This window comes from Prionailurus viverrinus, chromosome X (assembly GCF_022837055.1).
Source record: "Prionailurus viverrinus isolate Anna chromosome X, UM_Priviv_1.0, whole genome shotgun sequence".
NCBI classification, from domain to species: domain Eukaryota; kingdom Metazoa; phylum Chordata; class Mammalia; order Carnivora; family Felidae; genus Prionailurus; species Prionailurus viverrinus.
In genome coordinates, this window is record NC_062579.1 from 91971330 (window position 1) to 91992334 (window position 21005).

Genomic DNA, 21005 nt, shown 5'->3' on the forward strand with positions numbered 1-21005 from the left:
TAAATACAAGTCTAGAAGCCAAATGTGAATTTTTAGGAGAATGTTCACAGAATCACTTACTCTCTTTCCATTAGTGTAATTAAGATTTAACTATCATTTGTAACAAATCTTTTCATAATTTTTTTCTGGCATTCTTACCAAATCGAGGGTAGCATTGAATTCTGAAGAACGTAAGTTCTATCCAGAAACAAAAAAATGCTTCTAATCATGATCTGCCAATGAAAAAGAAAACCAATTTTTATATTTTGTTAAGCTGAAATATTTGCTCTTGATAAAATAAGAATAAAATTGCAGGGTTCACTTTTATACATAAACTACTAGAATCAAACACACAGATAAAGAAATCTACCTGAGAATATGCCCATGCCATTTTTGTTAAACTATTCTATTGTCTTAATCCTAGTTGTAATTTCTAGAAAAGGGACACTTAGAATGGTCCTATGACCTCTCTGCAACTTGAGAAGTAACCAAAAATAAAAACAGAATCAAAGAGACACACATGCAATTCTTCTTCAGTAATAGTGCCCATTCAGAGTGAAACTGCCTTAAATTGCACATGTGGGTTTTGGGTATGGGGATTTTAAAATTTTTAATTTGCGATTAAAAGGTATAAAATAAATACGATTAGGGAAAAGGAAAAAGTTCTGATCTGAATAAACTAAAATGCATCAGGCACCTTCACAGGTAATCGAGTAGGTGGGTGAGATATCCATCAAGACTAACAGACAGGGGCACCTGGGTGGCGCAGTCGGTTAAGCGTCCGACTTCAGCCAGGTCACGATCTCGAGGTCCGGGAGTTCGAGCCCCGCGTCAGGCTCTGGGCTGATGGCTCAGAGCCTGGAGCCAGTTTCCGATTCTGTGTCTCCCTCTCTCTCTGCCCCTCCCCCGTTCATGCTCTGTCTCTCTCTGTCCCAAAAATAAATTAACGTTGGAAAAAAAAATTAAAAAAAAAAAAAAAAGACTAACAGACAAAAATGTTACTTTTTTTTAGTCATACAAATACTTTTAGTTTACGCATGACAAAAATAAAAATGATCCTAAGGTGCAAATCATTCTAAACTTGTGGTCTTCCTATAACTAGCAGTTTTAAAGTAGAAAACTCAAACAAAATCTGTTTTCAATTCAGAACAAGAGCAGATACTGAGGCTATCCCCCAAACATTGCAAAGCTTTTAAAACATCCATGTATTTGAAAAAATGTATTTAACTACAATATTTTTCCAGCTTACCATTTGTCTGCAGTGGTTTTGCCAGCATCTATCAATCTTCTTTAGAAAAAGAACACTATCCAATGAATCCATGAAATATGTCAAGGATATTTTTAAGTGCTTAGTACAAGTAATAAGCAATAGAAGAGCACATTTGTCTTATTATAGAAAATGCTATTAAACTGTAAAAAAGTTTTAGATCCCACTAAAAAAATACCTTTTAGAACAAGTCTTACATATAAGTGAGCATTGTGTTGTTTATGATTTCCCTCAGATTATTTTTTCTTAAAATGGAAATTTGTTAGGACAAGAGTAAACTTATACTACAATGTAAATTTGGAACCTAATTAAAGCTGAAAAGTCAAAAACTTGTTTCTTCTTTCTCTAGAAATGAAATTAACAACAAATCTATAAAACACAGGCATTCCACTTCAAGTTGGGTTAAATAGTGAGGGATAGGAAAAGAGGTCAAAGGTAAAAAAACAGTATTTTTGGTTTTTAAAAGGATATTCTCTGAACTGATGAATTTGTGCTTTGATGTGATCTTCACAAATCTGTCTCAGCTGTTTGTACAAGTTTGCAGAAATCTTGTAGGAACAGAGATTTTCCACAGCCTGCAAGATTAAACACATACTTGTTTAAGGAGAAAAATGGGGTAGGGATTTCTCGATTACTTACATCAAATTCTGAACTTTTTTTAAAGTTTTTTTTATTTTTTTTTCATTTTGAAAAAGAGCATGTGTGAATGGGTGAGGGGTGGGAGGGGAGAGAGAATCCCAAGCAGGCTCCTACAGCCAGCACGAGCCCCATGTGAGGCTTGAACTCATGAACCATGAATTCATGACCTGAGCTGAAGTCAAGAGTCAGTTAATTGATTGAGCCACCCAGGAAACCCTCAAATTCTTACTATTTTAATATTTTTACATCAATTTATTTAAAAAAGTTTATTCATCCATTAAAAAAATTTAATGTTTATTTACTTTTTGAGAAAGAGAGATAAACAGAGCATGAGCAGGGGAGGGGCAGAGAGACAGAGGGAGACACAGAATCTGAAGCAGGCTCTAGGCTCTGCACTGTCAGCACAGAGCCCAAAGCGGGGCTCGGGCCCACGAACCATGAAATCATGACCTGAGCTGAAGTCTGAGCTGAAGTCAGACGCTTAACCGACTGAGCTACCCAGGCACCCCATATTCATCCATTTAAAACACAAAGGAAGAGGCCTGGGTGGCTCAGTGGGTTAAGTGTCTGACTTCAGCTCAGGTCATGAACTCTCAGTTCATGAGTTGGGTTCGTGAGTTCGAGCCCCATGTTGGGCTCTATGCTGACAGCTCAAAGCCCGGTGGCTGCTTGGGATTTTGTGTCTCCCCCTCTCTCTCTGTTCATCCCCCGCTTACACTGTCTCTCCTTCTCTCTCAAAAATAAAGATTAAAAAAATAAAGTAAAATAAAATATGAATGCAGGTGAACTTTTTCATAACCAACGTACCACCCTCCCCCCCAAAAAAAATCCCCACCAGTATATTTATTATATTATATACTGTTCAGGTTAAGGACACAGGGAATCAAGTCAAGTTCTCCCCCTACGGAGACATCCAATTTGTAACAACTACTATATATAAATGCTTTCTTGTTTAAAATGCTCATTGTTTTCATAAGCAGAATCCCATTTTGAGATTTTAAAAAAAAATTTTATTTTTGAGCGAGAGAGACAGAGTACAAGTGACGGATGGACAGAGAGAGAGGGAGACACAGAATCTGAAGCAGGCTCCAGGCTCTGAGCTGTCAGCACGGAGCCTGATGCAGGGCTCAAACTCACGAACCTTGAGATCATGACCTGAGCCGAAGTTGGACACTTAAATGACTGAGCCACCAAGGTGCCCTCCATTTTGAGTTTTAAAAACAAATTTCACCAGTTGTTTATCAGATGAGTTGGGCACTTTGACCACCAATGAATTAAAACTTAATTGTACTTTCTTTGAAAGTCATCCTAAGCAGAACAACAGAAACATTACTGCTAGCAGTATTATAAGAGTATGAGGTAAATACCAAATACTTTTCTCCAATATTTAAGTCTAAGAATATTTAAATACAGAATTTTTTTTTAATTTGCACAACTGAATAAACATTAATTATAACCAAAATGACTGTATTTTTTCTTCATTCTAATAGTTGAATTGGTCTTCCTTTTTTACTCAGATCCCAAAAGGACAAACTTCAGATTTCAATGAGTTTCTTGTTATGTGTATCAAAGGCTTTCAAATTTAAAACAACAGGCATGGTAAAAACTCTCAGGATGAACTCTGATATAATCTACAATTCCAACTAGTAATAACTTAAACATAACACCAAGATTCCTTCCTCACCACAACAAAAGGCAGAAAATCCATTAAAATTGACTCCAAGTTCTGTTGGTTGGAGTGGAATTTTATAAATACGTAGTTTTAAGTCACATTCCCAGCATGCAGGTCCAGTAAATAAATTAGTAAATGAAAAGAAACCTTAAAGAAAACCACTTATATCATTGGAGGAAAGTCACGGCACCTCACCAGGAAACAGCAGGCCAATTAGATCCAGTAGCTACGGCTGAATAAGAAGCCTCAGTCTCCCCTGGCCACTTTCCAAGTGGCCTTGGGGTAGGCCACAAATACCTAAAGGGTGTATTTATGCTTATTTCATGAGCCTTTCTGTTCACATTGGTTCTCTATGGATTCTCCCCCTTCCTCCTTTAGTAATCTCATTGTATCTGGTATTCCTCTTGAATGACTCATTTTGTCAGCATTTATTTCCCTTAGATTCTTTGTACTTCATCTTATGCACATTTCCCATTTCCAGTACTTCTCCGACTCCTCCTTCTCCCATTCCCTCCTGCTGTATTTCTCACACAAGATATCATATTCCCTTATGACTTACTAGGTCCCACCTCTTCCAATAAGCTTTCCCTAACTGCCTCACCTGGCACTGTCACCAATCATAACACAGTGATCTGTCACTGAGTCAATACTTTACCTTTTCAAGTATATCTATCCCCTAATTCTCCCTAATGAGAAAAAGAGATCATGTGCTTATGTATCCACATATTCTATTAATGTTTTGGGGGCTCTGAACCAGGCAATACAGTAAATATTCAAAAACCAACATACTTACAACTAGCAATGTGTCTTGCACATAGAAGGGGCTTATAGCATAAGGAGAAAACTGACCAGAAAACATATAATTACAAAACACTGTTAGGTGCTATGGTAAGGATAAGCACAGAGGCAAGGCCCTAACCCAGTCTCCTTAGGATAGGGGCAAGTCAGAAAAGCCTTCCTAAGAGATAAAGAGGTGGAATCCCAAAGACCAAAAGAAAATGAAGAGCTAGTGGGAATAGCGAGAAATAGAGAATTTAGCCGGGCTTTACCATCTCCCCCATGTTTAGTTGAAAAGTAACTTAAAATGTTAAGAGGCAAAAATAAAAAAGGCAGGAAAGGGAGCATCTAAGGATCTAAGGTGAGTCCTGAAGGTCAAATTGAAGAGAACACTCTGCTTCTCTAATTTAGTTAACTTTGACTGTTCAACATATATAGACCAGATCTAGTCATTTCCCTTCCCTGACAACCTTTCATCAAGCTCTAGTACTGTTCTAAAGAAATCCCATAATAGGTATAAAAATACAAAGGGCTGGGGTGCTTGGTTGGTTCAGTCAGTGGAGTATGTGACTCTTGATCTCAGGGTTGTGAGTTCAAGTCCCATGTTGGGTGCAGAGATTACTTAAAAATAAATTCTTAAATAAAAAAAAAACTTTAGGGGCACCTGGCTGGCTCAGTTGGAAGAAGACTGTGATTCTTGATCTCGGGGTCATGAGTTCAAGCCCCACATTGGGCATGGAGCCTACTTTAAAAAATCTTTGGTGCAGGGCACCTGGGTGGCTCAGTCGGTTGAGCGTCTGACTTAGTTCAGGTCAAGATCTCAGTCTTTGGATTCGAGCCCCGTGTCGGGCTCTGTGCTGACAACTTGGAGCCTGGAGGCTACTTCAGATTCTGTGTCTCCCTCTCTCTCTGCCCCTCCCCCGCTCATGCGCGAGCGAGCGCGCTCTCTCTCTCTCCCCCCAAAATAAACATTGAAATAATAAACAAACAAACAAACAAACAATCTATCTATCTTTGGGGCACCGCAGTGGCTCAGTCGGTTGATTTCAGCTCAGGTCATGATCCCTGCTTAAGATTCTCCCCCCTCTCTCCCTCTGCCTCTCTCCCCCCTTGCACGCTCTCTCTCTAAACTAAAAAAATTTTTTTAATCTTTAAAAAAATATACAAAGGACTAAACCATGTGGTTCATGGTCTACCATTTACGTAAAAAAGACAAAACAAATAAAGCACACACACAGTTGTTTTTACATACATGAGACACTGCTGGAAAGATACTCCCCAAACTAATAGTGTTTGTGGAGAGAGGAACTAACTGAGTTGGGGGGGGTGGGTAGAGGATAGGGTGGAAGTGAAACTTTTCACTATATGTTCTGTATTATTTCTTGGATTCTGAACTAGATGAATACATTAAGTCCTCAAAAAATTTAAAATATTTGCCTTACCCAATAAACCCTATCTTCCCCACTACCACTTTTCAGCATGGCATTCAAGGCTCAATTTTACCATTTTAGTCTCATGTCTGTTTATGATCTTCCACACATACTATCATCTAAACACTCTGCTTTCCTTACTTTTTAAAGCAAGGTTTGTTTGGAGCAATCACGTGTGCCTAAAATAGGGACTTCCAAAAATTTTTGACAAGCCACAGTTAAGAAACACATTGTATGTCACAATCCATTATACATAAATTTATGTAACTTAAACAAAATTTTCATGAAACTACACTTATTGTTACTATGTGTGATGTTCTTTGATTATTTTCTATTTCATGTCTTTTAAAAAATGCTGGTCATGGCCGGGGTGGGGGGTGGGGGGCGCTGGATGGCTCAGTCGGTTAAGCATCCAACTTCAGGTCAGGTCATGATCTCACCATCCAGTCCATGAGTTCCAGCCCCGTGTCGGGCTCTGTGTAGACAAGCTCAGTGCCTGGAACCTGTTTCAGATTCTGTGTCTCCCTCTCTCTCTGCCCCTTCCCCGCTCATGCTGTATCTATCTCTTAAAAATAAACATTAAAAAAATGTTTTTAAATGCTGGTCACAAACTACTCATTTCATGAAGCTACTTAAATATAAGCACCTTAGGAAAAAGGCCTAAGTGATCTTTTTATGTCCATGGCATCTGTCCAGCTTTGCACACAGTAAGCAGTAACTAATTCAACAAGAACTATTTAACTAAGTGTTCTGTACCCTATTAAGTACTGGGATAGAAACATGAATAGGAAAATGTTAAATAACTACTTAAAGTTTGGGATAAGCTCTATTTTATTCCAGATCTTTGAAATGAACTATTACAAATGTATTTAGTATTATTTTATCTCATTTCACATGCAACTATTTATATCAAGCAGATTCTAGATCATTTTAAAAGTCTCTTAAATAAAATTATCTTTTTACTTAAGCTCCTAATCATTACTGGTAAATATGCTGCCTTAAAAATTCTTTTTCAGGGGTGCCTGGGTGGCTCAGTCGGTTGGGCGTCCAACTTCAGCTCAGGTCACGATCTCGCGGTCCGTGAGTTCGAGCCCCGCGTCGGGGCTCTGTGCTGACAGCTCAGAGCCTGGAGCCTGTTTCAGATTCTGTGTCTCCCTCTCTCTCTGACCCTCCCCCGTTCATGCTCTGTCTCTCTCTGTCTCAAAAATAAATAAACGTTAAAAAAAAATTTTTTTAAATTCTTTTTCAATGTAGTCAGATATAAAATAGAACATTCTAACAAGTTTCTAACCTTTATTCCCCAAAACCTCAGCCCCTCCCCTCCAAAATCCATACATATCACATCAAAAACATGTTTGTCTGAAAAAAAAGTGTTTGTCTGAAACAAACAAAACCACACACTCCAAAGAAATGTAAACATGTAGCAAACAAAATGTAAAACTATAGTTCCTGAAATTTGATGCTTTGGGGAATACAGGATTTAATACAGCAAAGGCACATAAGATTGCACAAGGGGCAAGAGAAGGAACAGAAATGAAGATAAGTAGTAAGACTAGAATAAAAAAATGAAGAGGACTAAAATAAGAATAAAAAATACAAAAACTACAAAAATAAACACAGTAAGGGAGGAAATCTAGAAATTTTTCTCATTTAACAACGATAGACACCAAGAAAGATATTAAATTCCCACAGGGTGCTGAACTCTGGTCGTCGGCCTAATGGGTTGGGTGTTATTTTTCAAACCATATATTTAATTTTTTTTTTCAACGTTTATTTATTTTTGGGACAGAGAGAGACAGAGCATGAACGGGCGAGGGGCAGAGAGAGAGGGAGACACAGAATCGGAAACAGGCTCCAGGCTCTGAGCCATCAAGCCCAGAGCCCGACGCGGGGCTCGAACTCCCGGACCGCGAGATCGTGACCTGGCTGAAGTCGGACGCTTAACCGACTGCGCCACCCAGGCGCCCCTAAACCATATATTTAAAGAAAGGAAAACACACCACCTAGTTTTCAACAAACGATACAGCAATAAAATCTAATTTATCTTTTTACATTTAGGAAAAATGGCTACAATAAGATACTCAAAATACATCAAAAACTAAGAACTTACAGAAAGGAAACCAGACATGAAACCTAAATTATTTTTCTTTTTACAGCTAATAAAAAAGGATTTAAATAAGACTAAAATTATCAAGGACTAAGAATTTGTAGTCGCACTTTAGAAAAAAAGTTTATTTTTGAGAGAGAGCATGAGGAGGGGAGGGGCACAGAGAGAGGGAGACAGAGGATGTGAATCTGAAGCAGGCACCTCACTGTCCGCAGTGGGCCAGACATGGGGCTTGAATCCACAAACCTTGAGATCATGACCTGAGCCAAAATCAAGAGTGGTACGCTTAACCAACTGAGCTATCCAGGCGTCCCCCCACCCCGCACTATTATTAATAATACATAAAATTATTTCCATCAGAATTGAAGTATGGCCTAGACTTGCCTTCAAATAAAATAAACATTTATATTAAGAATAAATGTTATATTTTCATATATAAACTACCAGCCAGCTCCAAAAAAGGTAGCTGATTTTAAAAGACTATACAGCTACTTATACAAGGCTGAGTACGTAATAAAAATAATCCCATTATTTAAAACACCCAAAATTCCAACTATTATAAGATACCACATGTAAAAAACAAGACATATTCTTGAGAAGTAAAAAATACTTGTTCCTAGAGAGTTCCTCTCTTTATTATTCTTTCAATTTGGCTAATGATGTCTACTGACACGTATCTGGAATGTAATCTATTTATCAGCCAGCTGTTCTGAGTCAGTGTGGATTTAGAATTTTATAACATGTGGCTTTAGAGCTGTACAGTAAAGGGTAATCTAAAAATAAAGATATCTTTTTAAAAGACTCATTTATTATCATCATTATCAATGATGACACCAACAAACAGTAGACATTGTAACAAGCAGTTTTTCTGCAGTATTTTGTTTACAACTAAACAACCCTAACACAAAGATAATGTTACTCTTCCATTTTGCAAATGAGGAAAACAAGGCTTAGAGAAGTAACTTGCCCAAAGTTATCATGAGTGGCAGATCTCTAATCTAAATCAGGCTGATCAACTCAAAAGTCACTGCACTTAACCATACTCCTATCTGTAGTCAATCAAAAATAAGCAAACAAGAAAAAAAATCCCCCAAACTAAAATAACATTAACCAACCACTGCCTCACACCAGGATTTCAAGGTTGTCGAGGAAAGATATTTTTAAACTCAAGTACAATTCTCATTTAAAATCACCCTTAAAAGACATTTGTTTCTTGCAAATGCACTCAGAACCACATATTCTGTTCTAGAAACTAAAAACTCAGGGAGGCAGTACATGCCATCCATACTAGGGACTTCTATGATTAAGCTTTAAAACCGTTTGCGTGCAGAGAAAAAAGTTCTGCATAGATATATGCCAAGTAAGTGTTTACTTCAGATACAAAGGATAGCATGGGGGAATGAGAGGTTTGGTGAACTTTTGCTTGGTGTAATACTACATACTTCTACGGTTTCAATTTTAGGAGAGTACTTTTTTTTTTAGGAGAGTACTTTTAATTTACATTTCAACCAGTCAAAATTAAACAAGCACCTGAAATCCAGATGGTATGAACTTTACTCCCTTTATCTTTTTATCTTTTTGTGAACTTGAACATCTCAAAATAAACTTTCTGAGAATGATCCAAACGAGCATTTATAAAATTAAAGTCAAAAACAAAAACAGTTATAAACAAATGCTTTTCAATTTATTAAAGCAGAAATAGTAAAGAACTATGAAAAATGCAAAGAGTTAAAAAGCTGTATCACTGATTTTAGGCTAAAAAATGCAATTGAACAATAGCATGTAATAATTCTGAAATACAGGAAAGGAAAAACAGAAAAAATGTAAGCTATGAGCTCCTGAAACAAAGACATTTAACAGAATCAATTTATCAGGAAAAATTTTTTAATGTTTCTTTAATTTTGAGAGAGAGAGAGAGAGAGAGAGAGAGAGAGAGAGAGAGAGAGGGAGAACACGCCTGTGCTAGCGGGGGAGGGGCAGAGAGAGAGAGGGAGACAGAACCCAAAGCAGGCTCAGCGCAGAGCCCAACACAGAGCTCGAACCCACCAACCTTGAGATCATGACCTGAGCCAAAGTCAGACGCTTAACTGAGCCACCCAGACACCCCAGGAGAAATATTTTTGAACCCCAAAACTCTAGAAAAATATTCAAGGTAAAGTAAATAGGCTTCATTAGCAATCACAATCTGCCATAAATACAAAATATATAAAATAACATTATTGAAACTAAAGATGCTGTACACCAGCATATCCAAATAAACACCATATACGTACACGAATGAAAAAATTACCTTCTTTGATGACAAAGTTTTTTCCCTAAAGTGAAGTATTTATTTGCCTCAAACACTGCACTACAGAGATATTCAAAGAGCTGTGGTGTATTAGTGAAGCAGCATAGTAGTAAAAATGCACTGGACTTGAAACTTAGGCATCTCATTATTTAACTTCCCTGAGACTCAAGTTTCCTCATCAACAGAGGAATAATAAGCACTCCCTTATCCACTTCACAAAAGGTTTCTTCTATAATGCTTAAATGAAATAATAAAAGATGCACCTGCTTTGTAGACTGACACCTGCACTATATGAAAAAAGCTATTGGACTACATGATCTGATCTCTTAAAGCCCTTCCAACTCCAATTCCGTAATTCTACTTTTAATATTGTACAACTCAGGAGCCACATGTGCAATATACCAACAAAGCCAAGTAAGGTGGGCTCATTCTTTTTTTTTTTTTTTTTTAATTTTTTTTTCAACGTTTATTTATTTTTGGGACAGAGAGAGACAGAGCATGAACGGGGGAGGGGCAGAGAGAGAGGGAGACACAGAATCGGAAACAGGCTCCAGGCTCTGAGCCATCAGCCCAGAGCCCGACGCGGGGCTCGAACTCACGGACCAGGAGATCGTGACCTGGCTGAAGTCGGACGCTTAACCGACTGCGCCACCCAGGTGCCCCAAGGTGGGCTCATTCTTAAGTAATAACTTACTACTACTACCACCACTATCTGATACTTCCATAGCTTTATAAGGATTAGAATACTGTATAACATTATTACTATGGTTCGGATGTTGTTCTGAGTGTTTTGCATGCACTGACTCATTCAATTTTCAAAGCAACAGAAACTGGTGATCTTAATTGGCTTATTACAAGTGAAAAAGGCACACTGTGACTTATGAAAAAGCTGTACTAGTGGTATCATCTTATATTTCTAGATCATAGTGCTTCGAGGTGTTTCTCACATCTTACTGGATTCTTACAAGTAGCTCCATGAGGTAGATAGGACAGTTCTTCTTTCCCTTATTTTACAGAGAAGCAAACTGAAGTCGAGAGAGGTCTAATTTCTTGCTCAAGATCACAAAGGTGATAGCAGCCAAAACCAGATCCCAAATCTGTCTCCTGACTCCTAACCCAGTGTTTGTCCATTACTACACAGCCTCTGCAACTAAAGTCAATAGATGAAAACTACTAATTCTGATGAGTTGAACCAACTTAACTTCTTACAAGGTATTTATCAATATAAAAGACTCTAAGAGTGCTTGGGTGGCTCATTTGGATAAGCTCCCGACTCTTGGTTTCAACTCAGGTCATGATCTCATGGTTTGTGAGTTTGAGCCCCAAGTTAGGCTAAACGCTGACAGCAGAGAAACTGCTTGGGATTCTCTTTCTCCCTGTCTCTCACCACATCCCTGTGTGTGCGTGCTCTCTCAAAATAAATAAACTTAAAAAAATTAAAAATAAAAAAAAAACAATTCAAGCTACTAGATTCTGAAATATTTTTTTATATGCAACTGCTGACGCTATAATGGAAAGTAACTTCTTGAAGTGGTTGTGTCAAAAATACAGTAGGGAAAAATATCTTAGTAGTAAGAAGTCTAAATCAGTAATTGCCCTTAATAGTATATTTAAACCAAACACTTCAAATACAGACCCATCTGTTAAGCAAAAGAAACAAACCTGAACCTCAGAGGAAGTCACTGGACTACAATCAGCTGCTCATTTTTTTGGCTAAGGATGGTCTTGCAGTCCAGAAGATAAGACAAACGTAAAGAGCAAGAAAAAGAAATGGCGGGGCGCCTGGGTGGCTCAGTCAGTTGAGCATCTGACTTCGGCTCAGGTCATGATCTCACGGCTCTGGAGTTCAAGCCCCATATCAGGCTCTGTGCTGACACCTCAGAGCCTGAAGCCCCCTTCTGATTCTGTGTCTCCCTCTCTCTCTGCCCTCCCCCTCTCGCATTCTGTCTGTCTCTCTCTCTCAAAAGAAAAAGAAATGGCAAAAGTCTACTACTACAAAGGAAGAAGGATAAAATACAGAGTATCTGCATTTCTTGAGGCCCTTCCTATAGGCAAATAACACCACTTAGCAAGAAGTGCCACAACAGAACGATGTTACCAGATATCATCTTTGGGATCTAGACTATAGGATTCCATTATAGGTAAAACCTTGATTATACCAAGGTACTCCTTACTGTAAATCCTAATCGGAAGGGTCCAAAATAAACCCGAAATATGCCAATATGACTGTACTCATAGTTTATGTCAGAATGTCAGAGTATGTCAGAGTATGTGGTTTTATTATAAAAGAATGCGTAAGTTAATCAAGAAATTGTAATTAGAAGAGAACCAAAAGTCTACAGAAGGACTCATTTCAAAGTAAAATCCATATACATCCCACCTCAATATATGCTAGCCAAGTCTGGCTATCCACATTAACACGTACCTGATAGAGTTCTTCTAAATTGTACTTAATCGAAGTACTATTCTGGATAGCTTCCACCGCTTCTTTCAGTTTCTGCCATGTTTCATCTGTGTAGTTCTCCGGTAATTTAGGCTTATCTAGATAATATGTAGAAAGTTGATGTCAGAATATATAGTATATGGTAACGAAAGGATCCATTAAAAGTGCAATAATAGTATTACTGCTTTTTAAGAGTAAATTTTGATTTTTATAATTATTACATCTAAATATTAAAGTAACTACTGGAGGCGCCTGGGTGGCTCAGAAGGTTAAACATCCGACTTCGGCTCAGGTCATATCTTGTAGTTCATGAGTTCGAGCCCCGTGTTGGGCTCTGTGCTGACAGCTCAGAGCCTGGATCCTGCTTCGGATTCTGTGTCTCCCTCTCTCTCTGCCCTTCCCCCAGTCACGCTCTGTCTCTCAAAAATAAATAAACATAAAAAAATAAAAAATAAAGTAACTACTGTATTTAAGCTTAGCATAAAGAATAAAATTTGAAATGCCAGAATATTGTTCGTCATTTTGACTCACCTATTAGAATTCACCTTTAGGTGAAGTTTTTTTTTCTATTGACTGTATTGCTTCAAAAAATAAAAATTCAAGAATCACAGATAAAAAAATAACAATCCTGATCTTATTCGAGGACATGTAAAACCTAGCAAGTCAGTTGACATGCATTTTGTACCTGAGATTTGAAATACTGAATGTCTACTATGTACAAGTACTTTATAAATCTCTTAATCTTCCTAACAACGCTCTAAGGAAGGTATTATCACCCCTATTTTGCAACAGAGGAAACTGAGGCCAGAAGACTCGATTTAGTAAGGCTTGCCCAAGGTCATCATAGCTAATCAATGGCAAAACTGGAATTCTAATCCAAGTCTGTTTGACTCTCACATAAATTTATGCAGCATCTACAAATGAAAAGAAACATCTTAACTCAGGTTTTAATTTAAATTCCATCTATGAGCAGAGTAAAATTTTTAAAAATTAAAACATCCAAATGACTCCAAAACCTATGTAGCATTTTCAGAGTGGAAAGGAATATCTTAACCCGGGCCTTAATTTAAACTTCATTGACCAACAAGGAATATTTTTTTAATTAAAACATTCAAATGTCATAATGTGTTTTTAGTTTAAGAGGGAGAGAAAAAACCCAAACAAAATCTCTGAAACCAGTATGCAAATGAAATTAGGGATAAAGCTCATCTCTTTAAAAATCCTTGGCTATTACATCCATATACTTGGAGTGGAACAGTGAACACATTAGTCAATTACAATTCACATTCACTTCAGAAAAGTATACTATTAAACCAGAAAGATTACAACACTCTTGAGAACCTGGGGATGGGAGAGGAATGACAGAAAAAAAAGAGAAGGTTAAAAATAAACACTATAACCCTCTGCTTTAGACAAAATAGAGCATATTCTTGATTTTCACACTAATGTTGAAAACACAAGCACCAAGAAGCTAATTTTCTGAATACTAATATTTACCCACAAGGCACTTATCTGGTAAATATTACTTAAGTTCATTCATTTACTTCTCCATTTAATAAACCTCTTAGCAGCTATTACCTGCCAGTTAAGGGTGTTGAAAAACTAAGTCAGAAAACTAGAAACACAGTTAACAGAAAAAAGTAATTCAGCTCAAAATCTGTTGATTTTATATACATCAGTGCATCCATAATACTCTCAATCACATATCTCAAATGTAAAATGAACAAATTTTCCTAAATTTGAACTGCAGGTCAGTACTTTAAAACCCATTTTAGTGAAAAAAAAAAAAAGATGTAGTAATTGTTCCCATCTTTAAACTAGTGGTACAGAGTTACTACTTATCTGTATACACAGTGTTTTTGACTTCCAAACCCTACCTTTGGAAAGAAATGCAGAGATCATAAATATTTTTCTCCAAATACTGCTTCCACAAAGGGTTTCAAGAATATAATGTTCAATATTACAAATCTAACTATAAATCTTCACTGAGCATGAAAAGATCACCATTGCTACCTGCATTTCTAGGGACTAGAAAATGTGGCCTACTGAAGCATAAAAATAAAAATCACCAGTACGAAAGCTCACTATGCACCTGAAATAAATAAACCTCTTTAGAATACAAATTTCTCACCTGTAAAATCCGGATCAATCATACCGATTCTCAGTATTGTAATGAGTAACAGTAGATAGAAGAAGCTGAGCCAGACCTCAAAATACTGCCCAGAAACACTCGGTGTATGCTTCAGCACAAGGATACTAACCACCCCCGGAAAATGAACCCTCCACCCAAAAAAGGACCTCCCTCCACCTCATTGATTATGCATAAAACATTAGGCCACCTCTATACTGTTTAATATATTAACATAAACAGAGCACGTGACCGCTCAAGTGTCAAATCCTTAGTAGGTGATTATGGATTTTGGCCTTGGTTACCTTTAAAGTTCTTGATCACTAACTTCTTAGCAGAGCCAGGCTTGCTGTTAGCAAAGCTAGAAGTGGTGGTAGAAGATTTGGCTAGGCCGTTTGCATGATGCACCGAAGCCACAGAAGAGATTAATATACTCTTATTTTTAAGTTGCTGCTGCTGAGATGTTGCAGCAGTTGGTGAAGATGAGGAGGAAGAAGAGGAGGATTCCTCAGCCATCTTCGCATCAAACCCTACAAACTCCAGGGTGTCTTCAAAACGCAGCTTCTTCTGTATCGGTACGTGGCTGGAAGTAGCCACTGAAACCCCCAGGCAGAAGGACGAGGTTGAAGGGGATGCCGAATCCCTGGGTTGTAAAGGAGGAGTGGAAGAGGAAGAGGTGGAATCAAAGTCTTCTCTCTCGTTACTACTATTACTGCCGCTACTGCTGCTGCTGTTTAACTTTCTCTTCTTGGCAGAGGTGGGCGGAGTGGTGCTGGTATTACCATCAGTGGCAGATCTGACCTCCTGAGCAGCAGCAGCAGCTGAGGGATTGGGGGAAGAAAAACCTGTTGGAAACATGAAAATAGCGGGGTCAACAGGCAGAGGAGCATCAAAAACCTACGTTTATATGCCTGCGTGCGTGTAGGAGAGAAGGTGGCAATGCTAGAGGGGGAAGGGAAGAAAGAGAGGAGAAACACAGAGGACGAGAAGGAAAGTGAAGGGGGGGCTACACCGGGGGAATGGGAGGGTTTGGGAAGGCGGATAGGCTGACACCAGGAGTGAGCAGAACGAGGGGGGAGAGCGAACGAGGCGGCAGACAGGTAAACGGCGGTGCCGTCCCCCTCCCCTGCTTTTCGGTCTCTCTCCCCCCTTTCTGCTGGAGCGACTCAGTGAGTCTGTGAGGCTGCAGCTCCTCCTCCTGTTCTCCCTCTCTCTGGGAGGGGAGATGCCGTGGTTGGGGGGAGGGGGGAGGGGGAGAGAACCAAGGCTTGTTATTGTCAATAGCACAAGAGGCTAAAGATGGCGCCACTTCCGGTCACGCGGCGGCGAGGGAGGGGCGGCGTCTGTCCTCGGGAGTGGGGGGTGGAGAGAAGCACTGCAAGGCGCCCGAGGGGCGGGGGTGCTGGCTCCTGGGGAGGCGGCGGGAAAGCGGCAGCTAAGGCGCCCAAGACGCTCGTGCTCCTTCCCTAGCTCTCGCTGTTCCTCCCCCTCCCTCTCCCGCTCCCCTTCCTTGGCAGCACTCTCCTCCCCCGGTCCGCCGGTAACTCCCACCCCCTCCTTAACGGTCCCGCGGGAAGCTTCGCGCTGCAGCGCCCTTACCGGAAGTGACTGGGCAGACACTTTTCATAGCGCCCAGATCCCGAAGCCCCCAGGTCCGCAGGACTTGAGTGGGGGGGGTGGGGGAGGGAGAAAAGGGGGGTAAGAGAAGTGGAAAGGGAGGAGGGGGCGGGCTTTCCAGACACCTCCCGAGCTCCTGATTGGAGCTTTCTGAACGCGAGGCGGGCGGGGTAGGGGGAAGGTGGCGGGAGAAGCAGCGGGAAGGAGCCTGAAGGGGAGGGAAGGTGGTGACGGTGAGGGGCGGGGTGAGCTAGCTGGGAAAAAAGAGGAGGAGGAAGACAGGAAGGGAGGGAGTAAAAAGTAAGGGAACCGAGAATGGAAACTTTGAAAGAGATAAAGGAATAAGGAGGGGTTGTAAGGCATGGGGAGTAACCCGAAATGAAGGAAAATATGATCATGGCATTATGCCTGCTGCTAAGAAGGAATGTCCTGACGTTAAAATAGGAAAGGAAAAAGATGTTAGATACAAAGAAAATGAGTTTTTGCTTCGATTGAGCTATAAATTGTTTCTCTTATGTCAAGGACACTGCTGACCCAACACTGAATAGGGCCTGAATTTTGATACCTTTTTCAGTAACGTAGCTGTAAAATCTTTTTACCTTCCTACCAGGAGCATTTTCTAAGATGGCTGGCCAGAGTTAGGGTGCATTCTAAGGTCCAAGAAACAAGCAGGTAACTAACACCCCCCCACACACACACAATACACAACGACCTCCTCAGTCATTAATCCAATAATTTACAGACCAAACAAAGCGACTTTTACCAAATCTCAATTCAGAACTGTTTCAAAGAACACATTTTGGAAGAATGATATTGGCAAAAATCAATGTTTTCTACCAATATATTCCACAAGCCCCAATTCCAAAATAGATTACTCTTAAGAACAAACCTCTAAATGTGGTTAAATTAGCAGCACTAACCTTGTAAATTTCCTGCTGAGAGTTTTTGTTTAACCTGAGGGCATGGGGGGGGTGGGGCACAATGTCAAATAAAACTCAATCTGCCAACCTGTTGATCATTCTAATTGCAGAAACATCCAACTGAAAGACTTTATGCCACACATGTTATCAGGTTCCTACCATTGAGAAGCCAGTAGGGGAAAAGGGTTACAAAACTAATTTCCCTAACAGTTGTATAACATATGTACAAAGTGCTCCAGAAACATGTGAATCAAGAAATTCGGAAGAATTTTGGAATAATCGGTTTCACATAGGAATTGTTTATGCTGGGTGTCAGAGTGGGAACTGCCAAAAAGACAGAGAGGGGGAAGGTCAAAGGCATTCTGGGCAGTGCAAATGGGCAAAGCAGGGAGTTGTGAAAGGGCCTGGCCTGTTTATGGAAATACGGAAAGTGCAATGAAGCTACCAAGTAAGATGTCCTTAGAAGTAAGGAAAATGAGGCTCAAGAGTGCCTGGGTAGAGGCCAAGAGCAGTCCACCAAAAATGTAACACAATGGCATATTGATTATTTTGAATTGAAGCTACTTGGGAAACCACTGGCACAAGAACACGCAGACCCTGTTCTGTCCCCCTGAAAGCAAGAAACAAATCTCCCATAAGGCAAATATGCTCCCTGTACTAAGAAAAAGACATCCTTATCACCAGTAAAGCTGAGAAAGCTGCAGAAACCAACGTTTTTCTAATCTACCTCAACCTAAATTCCGCTTAGAATTCCGTAATTTAATTAAAGCTCTCAAACACCTGTTTTCTTTATCCCTTCAATTCCTCACAAATTTACTGTCTCATTGTCTAAAATGTATTAAGAACTGCCTGCCTTGGTCATTTCTCGAGATCTCTGTGCCCACGTAATAAAACTTTGGGGTTTTTTTCCTCCTATTAATCTGTCTCCTGTGAATTTAATTCTTAATCCAGCTGGAAGACCTTGAAGGGTAGAGGAAGAATGTTTCCTTCCCTCCTCTGGCACACAAAGCCAAAAATCTGGTCTACTCTGTGGGCTAGGTTAGACAGCAAGGAAAGGAGGGAGCAAGCTAGGCTTTTAAAAGCAGGGGAGTAACATGACTGTGGGTGGAGTAAAAGCAGTTTGTACTGAATAGTTTTAGAGAGACAAATCAGAACTCTAAGAATGAATCAATTTTCTAGCTGTCATACAAGCCCACTTTTTTATTTAATAAATTTAGATCTTCATAAGTCTAGTTAAAATGTAAATCCTTCTAGAAGAGGTACCACCTGGAACCACTATCAGCTTTATGCTGTTTGATGACAATTGGCTGAGAGCAAGGCTCTAATGGAACTTAGGCCCTAGGACCATAGAGAACAGAGATGGAGGCCAAAAAGAGGGGGAATGGATTCCTATCTGTTTTGAATGTACCATTCTGTTCTGACTGCCTAAAATGACTGTTAACTCTTAAAGCCAGGAAAGGTATCCTAAAGCATTAAACCTCCCTTTAGTGTGTCTCATATTTCACATGATGCTGAACAACTGTAAATGCAAAGTAAATACTGAAAATTTCATTGAATGAGAAAATAATGCCGTGTCTTTACATCTTTACAAGGGAAGATTAGCTAATTTTCCGGATTTAATGAACAAGGTTGTTCCAATTTGTGTAGTTATAATTTCTTAGAAGGGTGTGTGGATGGGCCAGCTGATAATGGCCCAAATTGATACATTTTCTAGAAGGATTTGCATTTTAACCAAGTACTTTTCAAGACCAAAAAAATGGGCCTTGTTTTAATTCATGTAATTATATTTCTTAAAGGGTATATGGAAGTGCTGGCTATTTTTAAAATTACAAATATTAGTACAACAGAAAGGGAATGGACATAAAGGTAGAAAACTGCTTTTGCCATACAAAGATAAACTTTTATACTAACATAAAGCATAGCTGAGTCTTGTTAATATTCAACTACACTCTGGTAATAATAGCTCCCAATCTGACAAGATTATCTAAGCCCTTCGGTTTTCCAAGTTACATGTTAGCTCTAAAAGCACAGATCCTTGGCTCTTGAGCACTAGCTCACTTTGAATGACCCAGCAGTCCTACCTACTATTTAAGTTTTCCATGAAATATCCTTAAATGAGTTTTGTGGAAAAATATTTTTCTTTTTTATCTTGGTGATTAACACGAATCTTCCTTTTGATATCTTAACAACCTTATTTTGTGCCAGCTCAATCCTCACATATTTAGCATATCTTAATATGGAGATGTAATTTTAATAATGATTTTTTTGGGGGGCGCCTGGGTGGCGCAGTCGGTTGAGCGTCCGACTTCAGCCAGGTCACGATCTCGCGGTCCGGGAGTTCGAGCCCCGCGTCGGGCTCTGGGCTTGATGGCTCAGAGCCTGGAGCCTGTTTCCGATTCTGTGTCTCCCTCTCTCTCTGCCCCTCGCCCGTTCATGCTCTGTCTCTCTCTGTCCCAAAAATAAATAAACGTTGAAAAAAATTTTAAAAAAAATAATAATGATTTTTTTTTATTTAGCATTTAGATTTTGTGGCACAAACCAACTTAGATATTACTATATGATGTGTGAGGACCAGAATTTTGTGTCTTCTTGGACCCTTGAACCAATTTAAAAAGAAAAACCTTCCATATTTCTTTGTAAAACATCTTTTACATCAAGAATCAAGTACACCCAAACATTTGCCAACCGTTGTTAAACACATTCTCAACATTAAAATACATTTCTCAAGGTTGAACTCACTGAAACCACAATAATCAAGACTGCGATGTAGAACACCATACAATTATGGCCATTATCAGACTAAACCAGATTGGGCACTTAACACATATTCCATATATATAGAATCTTTCATCTTGTGAGTTCAACTCATACCTTAGAAACATTAATTAAACTTTACAGTGCTGCCAGATGAAGTATAGTTACTACTGGTATTCTTTTAATCAAGCAAATAAATAAACCTGTAGCTTCTTATAAAGGTAAACATGTATAAAGAAAGATATACAAAAACAGAGGACAAGTTTTTCTAATGTCCATTCCCCTATTTTGGCAGGCATGTCTCTAAAAGAGAGGTGTGCTGTGGTGGCTCAGTCGTCAGTTAATCGTCCGGCTCTTGGTTTTGGCTCTGGTCATGATCTCACAGTTCGTGAGTTCTAACCCCACATCAGGCTCTGCAATGATAGTGCAGAGTCTGCTTGGGATTCTTTCTCTCTCTCTCTCCCTCTCTCTGCCCCTCTCCTGCTCATGCTGTCTCTGTGTCTCAAAATAACTAAAATTCTAAAAAACTTTAAAAAAGAGTATAACCTGATTCCCTTTTTTGATCATGGGAATTCCCCAAGTTACTTTGTTTTGTGTCTTCTCCAGACATCTCAGAGCAGCGATTTGTCAGTGACAGACACCCCTGGAAGCCTTGTTGTCCACAGGTGGAATCTTCCTTAAATAGGAGATAGTGATTGCTCAGGAGAATACTAAAGATATTTCTGCAGCAAGCATTGTTTAAGAATGTGTCTAGAAAAGACAACTGGTGGGTAAAACGTAGTCCATGCTGCCTATCGGCCTTTCTGAAGGACCATCTTTGAAGCAGGGAAGTACAGAAAAGTTAAACCAGGCAGTGGTGAGGTAGTCAACATGATGTCATAATAAGGGCTCTGTGATGCTCTCAACAGCAAGGGGCTGCTAGGAGACGACTGGGGAGGTCAAAGCTTAAGCAAAGATGATCCAACTACACCCTTTGCCCATC

At 39.4% G+C, this 21005-nt stretch overlaps 1 protein-coding gene across 5 annotated transcripts in view; it reads right to left on the reverse strand.

Moving 5' to 3' along the window:
• Positions 1–20648, reverse strand: part of CUL4B (cullin 4B) — a 41488-nt gene extending 20840 nt beyond the window's left edge. For 2 of the 5 annotated variants that reach the window (XM_047843860.1, XM_047843859.1), the window contains exons 1-6: positions 16332–16487; positions 15038–15577; positions 12587–12702; positions 1718–1821; positions 1229–1298; positions 139–212 (exon numbers count right to left, since the gene is read on the reverse strand). In XM_047843860.1, the coding sequence (XP_047699816.1) occupies positions 139–212; positions 1229–1298; positions 1718–1821; positions 12587–12702; positions 15038–15577; positions 16332–16359 (932 nt within the window). In that variant the 5' untranslated portion in view covers positions 16360–16487. Of the gene's footprint in view, positions 1–138; positions 213–1228; positions 1299–1717; positions 1822–12586; positions 12703–14735; positions 14952–15037; positions 15578–16331; positions 16488–20569 lie in introns of those variants that run through there. The other 3 variants (XM_047843858.1, XM_047843857.1, XM_047843862.1) reach the window with 3 other exon arrangements.
• Positions 20649–21005: the final 357 nt, after the last annotated feature.